Source organism: Crassostrea angulata, chromosome 8, assembly GCF_025612915.1.
Source record: "Crassostrea angulata isolate pt1a10 chromosome 8, ASM2561291v2, whole genome shotgun sequence".
NCBI lineage: Eukaryota > Metazoa > Mollusca > Bivalvia > Ostreida > Ostreidae > Magallana > Magallana angulata.
Window position 1 is genome coordinate 16,999,325 of NC_069118.1, and position 15,382 is coordinate 17,014,706.

General features: G+C 33.0%; 1 protein-coding gene across 1 annotated transcript in view; it reads right to left on the minus strand.

Annotated features, from left to right (window-relative positions):
- Positions 1-15,382, minus strand: part of LOC128159763 (uncharacterized) — a 55,303-nt gene that overhangs the window by 24,195 nt on the left and 15,726 nt on the right. The window contains exons 3-5 of the mRNA XM_052822947.1: positions 9,806-9,844; positions 3,097-3,192; positions 2,544-2,624 (exon numbers count right to left, since the gene is read on the minus strand). Coding sequence (XP_052678907.1) covers positions 2,544-2,624; positions 3,097-3,192; positions 9,806-9,844 — 216 coding nt within the window. The remainder of the gene's footprint in view (positions 1-2,543; positions 2,625-3,096; positions 3,193-9,805; positions 9,845-15,382) is intronic.

A 15,382-nucleotide genomic window follows, 5' to 3' on the forward strand; every position in this document is an offset into this window, starting at 1 on the left:
TTTTTCGCTGGAAAGATTATTGTTCTAACATTTACCTTGAAAGATTGAGAAGTTGGATTCAGAAGCATACTAGCACCCCCCCCCCCCCCCCCCCCACGGATATGATTTTGGAAGAAAAAAAATTGGGTAAGTCAGTTTTTTCTTTTGGAAGTATAGGTATATAGGTATACTCCTTTATATCCTTACTCACTTGATCAATGAAAACATTTGACTGGAAAATGTTGTCACATGATGTGTTAAAAAGCTATATAATTTAATGCATTGTCAGGCATACAGGTATCAGTTCTGTTCTAAGGCCCATTAATTATTTCACATTCCATCAAAAAACAACAAACGGCTACAAACCAAGAAAATTTTCTGCTGCAATATTTTTTTTAAAATAATGATAATGCACGGATATCCTCATAATTATAATGTGTCAGAACTGTTTAAAAGAATTTTTTATTTACTCGTTTGAAAAATACCAAAATTGTTGCAGATTTCAAATAATTTATCAAATAAGAAAGGACCCCAGAAAGTAGTTATAGCACATTGTCCTTTTGATTTTTCTGTACACAAGTATATAATGTTTAGCAAGACAATTCCAATGATCAACAAACATTTCAGCGTCAGTCGTAGAATGATAGGCAACTTTTAAAAACTTATCCAATTTGTTTAATTTCATTTTTTTAATGCATTCATACATTATATAGATAAAATGTTTTGTAATTGAGTTAGCCAGGTGACAAAAAATGCACTGTGTATTTTGAAGTAATTAGTCCTACCCTAAAAAGAACATTTTTTTTTACACTTTAGAATTAGCTTCCCATTAAGATGATTTGTACTTAATTTGGTTAAATTTGGTTCAGTGGTTTTAGAGCAGACGACAAAAATGTGAAAAGTTTACAGACGGACAACAAGTGATTAGTAAAGCTCACTTGAACCTTCTGGTCAGGTGAGCTAAAAACGAAACAGGATGACATGGATAACATATTAGTATATCTATATAAAGTTGTCGTTTGTCTGTATGAGTTGTAAAAGATTGTTTATGACCAGATGATGTGTCATGATTGTAATGACATTTGGGCAAGTTCAAGGTCAATGAAAGGAAAATTGCATAATAAGGGATCTATTACTTTTTTAAAAAGAACATTGGAAGCTCCCACTTCACACAAGGGTTGTTTATGACCTGAGAGCTGGAAATTCTATAAGTTATAGATCAAGGTCAAATCCGAATTCTCTGAAATCATCATATTGTCCATTATTAAAGCGGGGCCCTTAACTTTGAGACATTCACAATCTCAATGTTGTCTAGTATTTATTTATTATTTATTTATTTTATTTATTACAAAATTTAAACCATGTGAATTTTTGTGTTTTTTTGTGCGTTTTTTTTATAGCTGTAAATCAAAATGAAAAATTGAGTATTTAAATGTACATGCATTATCTTGATAATTACTTTTCTATATCATTTCAAGAACAACAAGTCACCAGCCACTTTAATTCAAATATATCCACCAATATCCTAAAAATGAAGCTCATATTCTCAATATATTATCTTTATTTACTTTCATTTTTTAGGGGTACGACTGCATTAAACTACTTTAGTAACTAAACATCTTTTTTTGAATAATGTTTAATGAAGATAAAACCATGTGACATGTGTTTAAGTTAGAACATCCAGAACAGTTTTCCCATCTCGAGGTAATTAGGATCTATGGATGAATGTTAATTCTAAGCAAATGGAAAAAGTGAATATAAATATAATTACATGTAACATTATTTGAATACACTTATGCTTCAATGAATAATAGAACATTCTTTTCATTTTTTCAAAGAATTGATTTTTTGTTTCGGATTCATTAATCCAATAAGTGCATAAGCTCACACCATTTCAGGTGCGAGGTATTGTATAGAGATCAGTTGAATTCCCAAAAGTGTGAATATTCCCATCGTTACATAGAGTAGTTGATTTAAGAATTCAAAAAATGTAAAGCATATTGAAATACGGGTATGATCTTGATTTGCAGCTTAAACCGACTGCATATACAGAAGTTCATTTATATTTATTTTATGCAAATTGTACACGCGCACAAATTGTGCAGTCCTGTCGTTTTAACTTGAATGATAATATAAAAAATATAATTTATCTCTCCTTGCTAGACTCAGTTTTGGGCAACTATTTCGAAGATTTTAAAGAAAGTGTATTGTTATCTGTGTGATTCTTTGTTTAGCGAAAGGTTCTCTCTCGATGCTGTTCGGTTTTGTGTTTAACTTTTTAAAGTCTGCTTTAAAAAGAAACATCGGCAATTAGCCTGTCTAGTGCAAGGCCTTTTTTCGCGAAGTCCGGTTAAAAATTGAACCCATCTCAGAATAATGAGATCATAGCAAAAATGAATGCTACAAATATCATTGGTTATTTGATGTACTTGCAAATACATGTATCAGACATGTGAAAGGACATGACAGTACTAGCGTTGCAAGAGTACATGTTCCTGTTTTAAGAATTTTAGACTAAGTATTGCGAAATGCACCAGATGAAATTTGTATTATTTCGAACGAACCTTTGTCATTTTCTTTCTGATCCATCTTTTTTTGCTCAATTTTATTCCCTTTTTGGCCCCCGTTTTTCTGGTCAAACATATCTGTTAAGTAAATTTAATAAGGCATTTAAATACCTTTCCGCATTTTTGCATTTATTGATCGTAATGCATATCTTATTATTATAAGCTTACATTAATATTGAGGTAATTAACTTAAACAGTACTTATTAATTAATTAAAGTTGTTTCACAAATATGTATACTTTGGAATCATTTAAATTCATGGGGGCAAATTTTCGTGGATTGTGATTTTTTTGTTTATTCGCATGGATGTAATTTCATGGATGCGTAGGTTTTCAGTTTCAATAAGATAGCAAACTCTTTCAAAATTTGTTTTCATCAGGGATGTAAATTCGTGGGGGAGGGTTACCAACGAGGAAGACAAGGAAAATTGAGCCACGGCGAATTTTAATGATTCCACTTTTTATATGATCAACAAATACAAGCTGAACTATACTAATGTACTCTTTGAAGCAAATAAACATTTTACAAAAATGTAGTAAACATTTATTTACCTTTACAAAGACTTATCTGCAAACATATGTTAGGGTCGCCTCTTTTTGGTCCATAGCTATTGTTATTAAGGATTGTAGTTGATGCACGGCAAAAACCTGACAAACAATTTGATACATGAATACACCCCAATGTATCAAATATCCCTATTGCCATTATTTCCAATGTTTGTACATGTATTTGCAGCATAGCAATAAGGTGACGACAAAAACTATTAAATGAGTACATCACAATATTTTAACTTAGGCAGCTGGTTATCATCTACATGTGTTTGTTACAGAAGATGTTAACTTCTACAGACATTATATACAACTAGTATAGGCTAATTGTTCTCGAACAATTAGAGGTCTTTCAACCTTAATATTTTTACTTAATTGCTAGATTGCTCTTTAAGGTATACAAAAAAATATTATACCTATTATACATGTTGTACTATAAAATGGGAAAACCACTAAGCCATAAAATGATTAATGATTTTTAAAGAGATTTTTTTTATTTTCAAGCCATTTCTTTAAGAATTCCATGTTGTAAATATATCGTACACATTTATTAAATTACTTTTCTGATTTTATTTTACCACTTACTGTGAACAAAACTGAGCCTAGTGAATATTCTTAACACAATCATATAAACAATAAACCTAACAATAGAAGAGAGTGTTCTAGAGGCTAGTTGTCTTTGTACAAAATGTATGGGTTCACTGTAAAAACAAGTTTCACTTGAGTAACCACAGGACTTGATGTGATACCTGGCTGACACAATTGAATACCTTATTGCGCAATCCAGCAAGCTTTTGAAACCCTTTCTATAATTCTGTATTTCAAAACATGAAAATCCATTAATTAACAGCTTTCCAAATGACCTTGACCTTTGACCTTTATGTTATTTTGTTCGGTCAGGGTAGACGCCTCTATTCCAGGTAGTCCGAAGTCTCTGTGATAGATAGTAAAAACGTTTGAAGTGATTTTATCAAAGTTCAAAACTTTCAGGGGCAATAACTGCAAGAAGCGGGCCTCAGATCCTTTTGGTATGAATAGATTGAAAAACCCTCTAACTGTACTGAAGACATTGGTAAAAGTTCTAAGTCTCTATCTCCTATGGTTTCAATGGAGTAGCGATAACAAGTATTTAGTATAAAAGGGGCAATAACTCTGTAGTTATTCTAAAGTGTGAGCCAAGGGGTTATTTTTTAAAATATCTTACGGTGTCCTACTACATCCATGAAAAAGTTTTTCTTTAGCACCCTAAACAAAAGAGATCTAAAAACTTGTTAATTAACAGATTTCAAGATGACCTTGACCTTTGACCTTTATGTCATTTATTCGGCCAATGTAGACGCGTCCATCCCAAGTAATCCGAAGTCTCTATGATAAGTAATAAAAAGTTGGAAGTGATTTTATGGAAATTAAAATACTTTCAGGGGCAATAACTACTGGAAGGGGGCCTCAGATCCTTTCGGTATGATAAATTGGAAAACCCTCTAATTGTACTTAAGTCATTGGTAAAAGTTCCAGGTCTCTATTTCTTATGGCTTCAGAGGAGTAGAGATAACAAGCATTTCCTTCTCAAAGGGCAGTAACTCTGTAAGTTCTGGAAGCTTTTTGACGCAGGGTCAATTGGTACCATAACTTTAAATGAGCAATTACATAATGTTTGAATTGTCTTGATAACCCTAATAAGAACAAGAGGCCCATGGGCCACATCGCTCACCTGAGCAACAATGGCGAACTACATTGACTTAACACACTTTACGGTCGGAGCGACCTATCTTCCATTATTTTCTATTTTTTCCTATCTCCACAATGTGAAGATTTCCACCAAGTAATTTCATAATTATATTTTATTATATGATACTTTTTTTATTTAGATATAAAGTGTTCAATTGAAAATATATGCTATGACTTTATTTATAAGCATTCAAATGCATTTTGCATGCTATTTTAAGGAAAAATTCTACATATTATAGCTCAAAAAATAGCCTGGTAATAAACCTTGAATTTTTGGGAATTAACAGGTTTAAATGTTTATAAATAAGGAATAATTTATCAAGGAAAATTATATGAAATTGAGGAACGTCTCGTGTGTCCTTAAATAATTAAGAACAGTAAAATTTCATATTTAGCAAAGTTAAGTACCATGATAATTTTCTGACCTAAAACTCCATATTTTATAAAGGGGTAGGGGTGAAAGTATATTGTGATATATTAATTATATATAACACCGGTATATTATTTCCTACAGTTTTGTGCACATATGTGAACAGTATTAGCTCATTTAAGATAAAAAAAAATCATACATTTCCTAAGACTTATATCAGTTAAAAAATCAGCACCCATTGAGGGCCTACCTTATTGTGTGTAATCATAATTTGAACATTTTGAATCTACACAATTAAAGGATGCCAACATTTTATTTCATTAATATGTTGTCTTAGAGACCATGCAATGCATATTTATTTTATATGATGAAAATACTGGAAAAGGTAGTTACCATTTACCTGCAATATTTCTTGTTTGGCCGGTATATTGGTTAAAGAAAAAAAATATCGAACTTAAATTAGTGTAATTTTCATTTTCCACATCTAAGTGAATATTTTTAGTGTGTTTATTTAAGATGCCAAGCTCTATATTTATACCATGCAGATGAACTACATTTCATTTTCACAGCTGATATCTCATATGTGAAAGTTAACAAAGATTGACGGACCATAGGCGTCGGAACCGGGGGGCTACGGGGGGGGGGGGGGGGCTTAGCCCCCCCCCCACCCCCCACTTTTTTTGCAAAGTTATACCTAACTATTAGAAACATAGCATGATAATGGGTTCAGCCCCCACTTTTTTTCGCTGGAAAGATTATTGTTCTAACATTTACCTTGAAAGATTGAGAAGTTGGATTCAGAAGCATACTAGCACCCCCCCCCCCCCCCCCCCCCCCCACGGATTTTGGAAGAAAAAAAATTGGGTAAGTCAGTTTTTTCTTTTGGAAGTATAGGTATATAGGTATACTCCTTTATATCCTTACTCACTTGATCAATGAAAACATTTGACTGGAAAATGTTGTCACATGATGTGTTAAAAAGCTATATAATTTAATGCATTGTCGGGCATACAGGTATCAGTTCTGTTCTAAGGCCCATTAATTATTTCATATTCCATCAAAAAACAACAAACGGCTACAAACCAAGAAAATTTTCTGCTGCAATATTTTCTTTAAAATAATGATAATGCACGGATATCCTCATAATTATAATGTGTCAGAACTGTTTAAAAGAATTTTTTATTTACTCGTTTGAAAAATACCAAAATTGTTGCAGATTTCAAATAATTTATCAAATAAGAAAGGACCCCAGAAAGTAGTTATAGCACATCGTCCTTTTGATTTTTCTGTACACAAGTATATAATGTTTAGCAAGACAATTCCAATGATCAACAAACATTTCAGCGTCAGTCGTAGAATGATAGGCAACTTTTAAAAACTTATCCAATTTGTTTAATTTCATTTTTTTAATGCATTCATACATTATATAGATGAAATGTTTTGTAATTGAGTTAGCCAGGTGACAAAAAATGCACTGTGTATTTTGAAGTAATTAGTCCTACCCTATGACCCAATTACAACAGTTTTTAGTTTTGAAGATAACTGTAAACAAACGGTTTTGCATTAATTTGGCAGAGTTATTAAATAATTACAAGTTACCTTCTAACTGTAGTATCGATCAACAAGAAATGTAATGATTATCGATTGTAATTTTCAATGCACGGTTTATGTGTTTGCATCACCCGTATTTATAACCTCTAAAGATAAGACAGTCGCGGGTGATTAATCACAACAGCGTTTAACTGAGACTGTGAAAACGTCTTTTCAAATTCATAAACATCTTTTTATTGTCTTTGGATTTAATTTACACGATTATGAACTCGGAATACATGGCTACTTTAAATTCTCTTTCGGAAGAAATTCCGGCGAAGTTACCGATCAAAAATCGATTATTTCAACCAAAGTCGCTCCCGTGTTTGATCTTTGTTGACACAATTAGAAATTAATAAACAATCAGCTGCCTATTTACCGAAGTCTACGTTCCAAATACAAGGCGATTGTTTCCCAAGTTAAAAAGCAAAATGAAACGAAAAAATCAAAACAAGCTAAAACCACCCTCACAAGTGAAAATGACAACGCGTTAAAATATTTAACCCCAATTTACTTCACAATAATCGGCACCAATGTTATTTCCATGTTTCATAGATTATATTCGCACGTGAACTGTTGCACAACAAACTGTCAGCTTCAAACAAAGAACCTCGTTTTCGAGATGCGGTAGACTGGCGATGCATGTCATAAGACCAGTCTATCGCAATGAATTGCCAGTCTACGATATATGGAATAACGAGCCATTCTTTATTAGTATTTTCGCAATTATCTCAAATTTGGAACAGAATTCGCCTATAATTTTTGCAATTTATATTTTCCTTTCCCTAAGGATGATTTATGCTAAATTACGTTAGGATTAATTCAGTAGTTCTTGAGAAGACGATTTTCTAAAATGCACCCCCCTTTTTTTACAGTTTCGAGGTTTTCTCCGCTTTGAATACAATATGGCCTTTTATTTTTGCAATTTATATTCACCTTCTTATAAGGATGATTTGTGCCAATTTGGTTAAATTTGGCCAAGTGATTTAGAGAAGATCAAAATGTAAAAAGTTTACAGACGGACAGACAGACGGACGGACAGACGGACGGACGGACGGACGGACGACGGACAACGGGTGATCAGAAAAGCTCACTTGAGCTTTCAGCTCAGGTGAGCTAAAAAAAAAGTGACTCCGAGGTAAATAGAAAAAAAAGAATAAGAAGAAAAATAAGAATAAAAAACATAAAGAAAACAAGAGGTATTTTACCTCAAAGGTGGAAAGACCTTATTATATTTACATTTCACATATTTTTCAAATGACTTTAAATAACATTGTTATTAACAAATATCGACTTTGATATCCATGTTTTGTTTATTTGAGGAAGAGATGCTACGATGAAGGTAGATTAATATTGAAACAGAGGATATTCGGACAATTTTTTTTTAATTTTCTTAAAACTTTCCGTAGCAATGTAAATGCAAAAATTAAATTTCTATGTGCTTTTTCATATAATTTTACATATTTAATGGTATTATCTCGTGTATAATTTTATATCACAGGCTGGCACGTATGGCTCGTATGGTATACGAGGTAAGAAGGACTCTCTAAACGGAAAACATCATCAGTTAAGTTTCTGGATAATCTATTATTGGTTTACCAATTTTGTTCATAATAAATTAAACAGACATAAATATGTCAAATAACTTCTCAAGGGGCCTCACTTACAAAAACGAATTTAGGTTGTAGTCAACTTCTATGATAAGCACGCAAAATACATGCTTACAAAATCATAATTGTGTTGTTGTTTTTTTTAAACTTTGGACAATGATTACCTGGGAGAAGTATAAAATATTTCTACCAACAAACATGGCCAGAAGACTCTTCGCAAGCCCTGCATTTTTTTTTACAGTAAATACGCATGCGTAATAGTATAGAAGGCTGAAACCCGTTACATATGGCGATGTATATACTGATAGGTTATACCTAAGTACAAATTTCAATGAAATAATTAGATTTATTTTACGGAGAAATTTGTAATTTTCTGAAAGTTTATACATTTATGAGTAGTACAAAAATACCGATCCCGATCAGAAATTTTGTTCAAGTCGGTCTTACATAAGATGCACCGTACTGTCTCTTTAAGCAAGACATTAATTTGTCTTGCAGCTGCCAGAAATTAAGTGTATGGCCGCCACATATATACATGTAACTGGCGACCGCAAGATAAAGTATTTATCTCACTTGGCAAAAACGGGCTTCCGTACATTTTCACTACTCTTTGTTGCATTCGAGGAATTATATCATAGTTCAACGGTTTTAACGAAACGGTGTTAAATTGATCGAAGTCACTATCGTTTTTGAGGCATGTAGAAATCACCTTGTCGGTCAGTCTGTCTGTCTGTGCAATCGTGTTTTTTATGAAGCAAGATTGGAATCCATTACTTTACACAGATTGTTTATGACCTGTGTCATACATGTAAATGTTGTCGTTATTGGTGCAAGTTTATGGTCACTGAAGGGGAAAGTGCATAATTCGTGTCCAGTCTATTACTTTTTTATGTAGGAACACTTTACACAAAGATTGCTTATGAACTGAGAATGTGTCTTGATTTGACCCAAGATCATTCGTGCATGTTCAAGGTCACTATGAAAAAACATGCATAGTTTTCGTCATATGTATTGGTTAGGATGTGCGACTTTGGAACTTCCTATTTAACATAGAGATTGATTATTACCTGAGAATGTGTCATGATTTTGACCAGAGGTATTTGTATAGGTTCAAAGTCACTTTAAAAATGCATAAATTATGTCAAGGCCACATCTTTTGAAATATGCTTACAAGTTAAAACTTCAAAAAACAAATTCCTGTAATTTGGCCTGCTTGGTTTTAAGCTTAAGTCATTTATGCGAGTTAAACGTCACTCTAAGAAAAATGGTGCACTGTTTTCCAATCGAGAATAATTTGAGTCATATTTCCTTAGCGTGGAGGATCATTTGTGAGATTGCTCACAGTTCCTATAGTTATTCTTTTCTTTTAACAATAAAAAACTGAGAAAATTCTCATTTGACAAGGTGTACTTACAGTTTTCCTGTTTAAACTCAAAACACCAACAGTTCTTTTCTAGAATAAATAGAAATGTTTGTTTAATTGTAACAGTATATCTAAATCATACAAATACGATATCTACTGAAATATATTGAAAGTTTTATTTATCTATTTCAGAAAATGAAAACATAGGCATTTTTTTTTTTGTAAACATTTTATTTACTGTAAATAAACATGAAATGATTTCGATGTAAATGCACCGTTTTTCAAATACTTTTCTATATTATTTTAAAAACACCAAGTGACCAGCCATTTTTATTCAAATATATCCAAAATAATCCTAATATTTAAATTCATATTCTCAAAATATCTTTCTTTACTTCGATCTACTATGGGCAATGCTGCATTGAACAACAACATCAGTATTGGCTTTTAGTGGATTATACTGTTTGTACGAAGAAACTATACAAACAGCTTTCCTTCTACGAACAATAAATTGGGTAATAAAGATAAAACCATGTGACACGTGTTTACGTCATAAAATTCAAAAAAGTAAACTATTAAATAGGCTCTGTGTATGGATGTAAATTCTAATTAAAATTAATAACGTGTTTAACGAGGCCAGGTCTAATTTTTTCTGCCCTAGATTTTTTAATGAAATTTTTTACATAAATTTCTACTGATATAATTATTGTTTTAAGGAAAAAAAATCAGAAATTTACCACACCGTTTGTTCAAGGGGTCATCTCAAAGTTTGTTTATCTTTAACATGGGACCCTATGGGATTTTGCCTGAAATGTATCAATTTTGCACGTTTTTTACATTTTTTTTAAACTTCTGCCCTAGGGATTTCTTTTTCTGTTCTACATATTAAAGTTATTGCTTAAAGACATCAAATGGTCAAATAAAAAAACCCTTTTACCTCCTGGTTTGATCCAGGGGTCTTATCAAAGTTATTTTTTGCATGCCTAATTTCCAAGTTTGCCAGATAATGGCTATTTTTTGATTTGACAAAGACGGAAATGGTAATCTATAAGGTATTATTAAAACATTCAGACACATTTCAGTAATAAATAAATATATAACATCGCATATTAAGGGTTATTAATATAAAATACATGGTTACTGTCTTGAAATATAGAAATTAAGCTATATTTAGGCGGATAAAGAAAACGTGACAGAGGGCTAGGCTTGCTGAACCCCCTTCACGTATTCGAACCGAGCCCAAATATAGCTTATACTTCGAGACATTTATGTTTATTCCACAATATAATATCAATTTTACGCATCAATCGAGCTAATTTCAACAAATTTTGCTGAATATCTGCAGTTGAAACTATTACGCCATGGCGTCAACAAAGCAAAAATATGACGTCACAATACCAATGAAACGCTGCGCGAAAGCGTGCGTACTCGTTCTGTACTCGGCCTCGTTAAGAATAACAACAAGCAACATATAATTTGATTGCACTCATACTGCAATCAGTAACACATGTAGCAGCAATCTTTTCATATATATTTTTTATATCTGATTTTATGTTGCAGATTCATTGACCAAATGAGTGTACAAGGTTCACACCACTTCTGGTGCGAGCGAGTGCATACAGATCAGTTGAAATCCCAGTGCAAAGGTCCACATCAAAGCATAGAGTAGTTGATATTGAAATACGATTAAAACAAGAGATGTTTGTGAAACACTTATGCCCCCCCCCCCCTTGGAAACATCCACAAAGAAAATGAACGTAAGCTGCAAATAATTGGAATTTTAAAAAGTCATAAAAAGGGCATAACTTTGTCGAAAATTGCACATTTGTACCCAATATCGAACTTGAACTAGATATTATCGAAAATAATCTGTATACCAAATTTCATTTAAATATGTGCAACTTCTGCGAAGAAAATGAGCGAAAACTGCAAATAACTAGCATTTTTCTATGTCCAATGGGCTCAACGCTGTCGAAAATTGCTCTATCATACCCAAAATCAAACCTGACCTAGATATTATGTATACCAAATTTCATTTTAATATGTTCATCCTCTGCTAAGAAAATGAGCGGAAACTGTTGGTGGACCGACCAACAGACAGACGGACAGACAGAAAGCAGCAAAGCAATATGCCCTCCCTTCTTCGAAGGGGGGAGGGGGGCATTAAAATGAAACGCATATTGAAATATGTGCATGATTTCGATTTGCAGCTTAAACCCACTGCTACGATTAGTAGTTGATTTATTTTTATATCATGCAAATTGGGTACTTGCACAAAATGTGCAGTCAGGTCGTTATTACTTGAATGATAATACAAAAAATAATTTATCTTTCCTCGCTTAACTCAGCTTTGGGGAACTATGTCTAAGATTTTTAAGATAAGGTATTGTTCTTTGCGTGATTTTTTTTTTTTTTTGTTTAGCATAAGGTTGTTCTGATTTGTGCTTATTATAATTAGTTTTTTAGATCACATGCGTCACTCACGTGACCTTTTGTAGGGCACCTGAGTCACTCAGGTGACCTAATGCAATTGGTCTTCGTCCGTCGTCGTGCGTTAACAATTTTACATTTGTAACTTCTTCTTGAAAACTACAAGGCCAATTGTTACCATTTTTGGTGTGAAACCTTTCTATGGTAAGAGAAATCTAAGTTGTGTAAGTCATGGCTCTACTACCCCCAGGACGCCACGGGCGGGGTCAAATATGCAAAAAACAGCCAAATTTTCAATTATCTTTTTTCTACTCCCACACCAGTGAGGAAAAAACTGAATGTATGGTTACATGTATGAAGTCATGAAGCCCTCTACTAAAATTGTGAAATGGATGGCCCCTGGGTCAGGGGGGGGGGGCGCAATATGGCCATTTAATAAAAATGTATTAGATAGTAGAAAATCTTCTTCTCTACTCCCATATGTATTTGATGAAAAACTAAATGCATGGTTTTGATGTCCATGTAGTCTTCTACCTAAATTATGAAATTCATTACCCATGGGACAGGTCTTTAGGCCCTAGGGCGGGGTCAACTTATCCATATGGTGAAAATGTATTAAATCTTAGAAAATCGTCTTATTTACTCCCACACATTTCTGTGGGGAAAAAAATGAATGAGTCGGACGTGGCCGAGGCTGGCCGCCGTACATGTACTCCAGAATCGTACATAACTATATATAAGAATCTGAACAATGAGTATAAATTGACAGGTGATGACATAAGTAAGCTGAGTGAAAGGTTCACAGATATACAATAATTAAATACACTCAATGAGTCTTTCATGTCAAAAATATGAAAAACTAATAATTGTACAACGTTGTTTTAAGAGATAAGCAGTTCTTGAGACATGACACTCTGTCTCATTGAAATCAAACATATAAAAGTGTCAATCACTAATTGAATAAGTAACTTTGTATGAACTAAACCATGAGAAAATACTACAAGACATGTTGAATTTAAAAAGTGATGTCCAAAAAAAGTTATAATTGAACAGTGAATTTTGCACGGTGATTATTGTGTTTTTGCTGATGGATATTTGCTTGTTTATTTTTAATCAAATAAATATCTTAAGTTGATGAAAGATTTGAGGGTAGTTACATGTAACCCCCCCCCCCCCAAAATCGTATATCATCTTAGAAAGAAAATTCGGGTAGTCCAAACCGCAAAGTATAAATGAAGTTATCAATATATTGTACATAGATCCATAAATGCTTTACATATACACGTAGTCTATAGATCTAATAGATGAAATTAATCATAAATTATAATGATGTAGCGCGTAGATTGGTGTTGGTTTAAAAAATAGATATATATATATTTATAAGATGACGTACCATAAGGCCAGCATTTTATTTGAAAAGAAGATAGGTATACATGTTTATAAAAGCATAATTTTATCGTTATGAATGCCCCTACCGTTCAAGGAGTCTTTTTAATTTTAATCTATTTTTTTCTTCTTGTAGAACTGCATGTACAGTCTATTTTTAAATGGAATCCTTAAGCAAACAAGGGAGATTAAAAATTAATGGAAAATCTCTTTCTAATGCGGTGATATGCTACTTGTTAATGGTGGTGCTTCAGTGGTAGATCTCAAATTTCCCCGTGGTTTAGGCGCAAATTTGGCAAAAGAGTATAAAATTTCAAAATCGACTGTTTCAAATATCTGGACGAAATATAATGAAAACTTTTCCATTTCTCCTCGTAAACCAATGAACACAAAAGATTGGAAGATCGTGAATTTATCAAGGCATTAAAACGAAAGACCTTCTATTCAGCTTCAAACAATTCGAGATGAATTGCGCAAACATTCCAACACGATTACAAGCAGTATTATTTCAACAATTAGCCATACAATTCGAAAAGATCTGTCAATGACATACAAAAAAATTTGTCTCTACAACAAAAAAAGATTCACTTTACAAAATCTTCAGTATACCCAAGAATTTTTGAATTATGTTTTTAACAAAGATCCCTTCATGCTGAAATTCATGGAGGAAATGGGAATAAAACTCAACTTACGGTCATTCTGTAAAAGGTTCAAAGTTCGTAGAAATGACACGATACAGCAGAACTTCTAATTATACGGTTACTTATTAGTAGGGTGTTAAATATTTTAATAATTTTGGTGGACCATTAGGCACCACCAAATACTTTGATTTTGTGGGTAAAGCGGCAGATAGCTTCACAGACGATGGGTGGGGGGGGGCTATCCGAGTGGGTGACGTGCCAGTGGTAGATAATGCCCCTATACACCACCATGCCGCTGACAGGATTTTAAGAAACTTGCTTACCACAATTGGAGCAGAATACCTGTTCCTACCAACTTATTCCCCGGATCTTAACACAGCAGAACAATGTTTTCGAAAAGTAAAAACTTTGCTTAAAAATGACCGGTAGAGAGTGAAAATTAGTGACAACTTTAAAATGGCTGTACTTGAAGCATTCGGGGAAATCACTATTTCTGAAACACTGTCATTTTTTTTGCACGCAACTGAGTGTGTACATACTGGATAAAATCTGATTTCAATAAATATTCATAAGTTTGTCTTCTGTTTTTGTTTTTTTGTTGATTTTTTTTAACACAAATGGTATTCCGAGTGTGATTGTAGTAAAATGAAGTAAGAGTTTATCTTTTTGAAACATCCAATCGTGAATGAAAAGTCTGACCTGATTTTGTGACGCTGTTTGAAATGAAATATACAAGAATATCATGAAGTCGGACAAGTGTCGTTGCGTTCAATGTATTCATATCTATTAGCCAACGACTGAACAGTTAACCACGAGTCAGTCCCGCCTCGATCAAATCGGAATTTATCACGTAATGCCGAAAGTCCAAGCTCGTGTTAAATTGGTTCGATCATCAATCCAGTAACTCCAGCTATCTATTCTTTACTTCCAAAGGTCCTGTTGGTTAGTTAGCTTATTTCTATCGTATTGTACTTAACATTTATCTTTACCCTAGGCTACTGGTCTTTTCAGTCATTCATATAAAATGACGTTTAGGAGAGAAAAAAATAATCTTTTTTTCAAGTGAACCCCTAATTCTTGCCGCTAGCGAAGCAGACCATGATCTCGCATAGTTATATAGTAGTAGTAACTTTAGATCTATCTATATATGGCTATCTATTTATGTATTTAT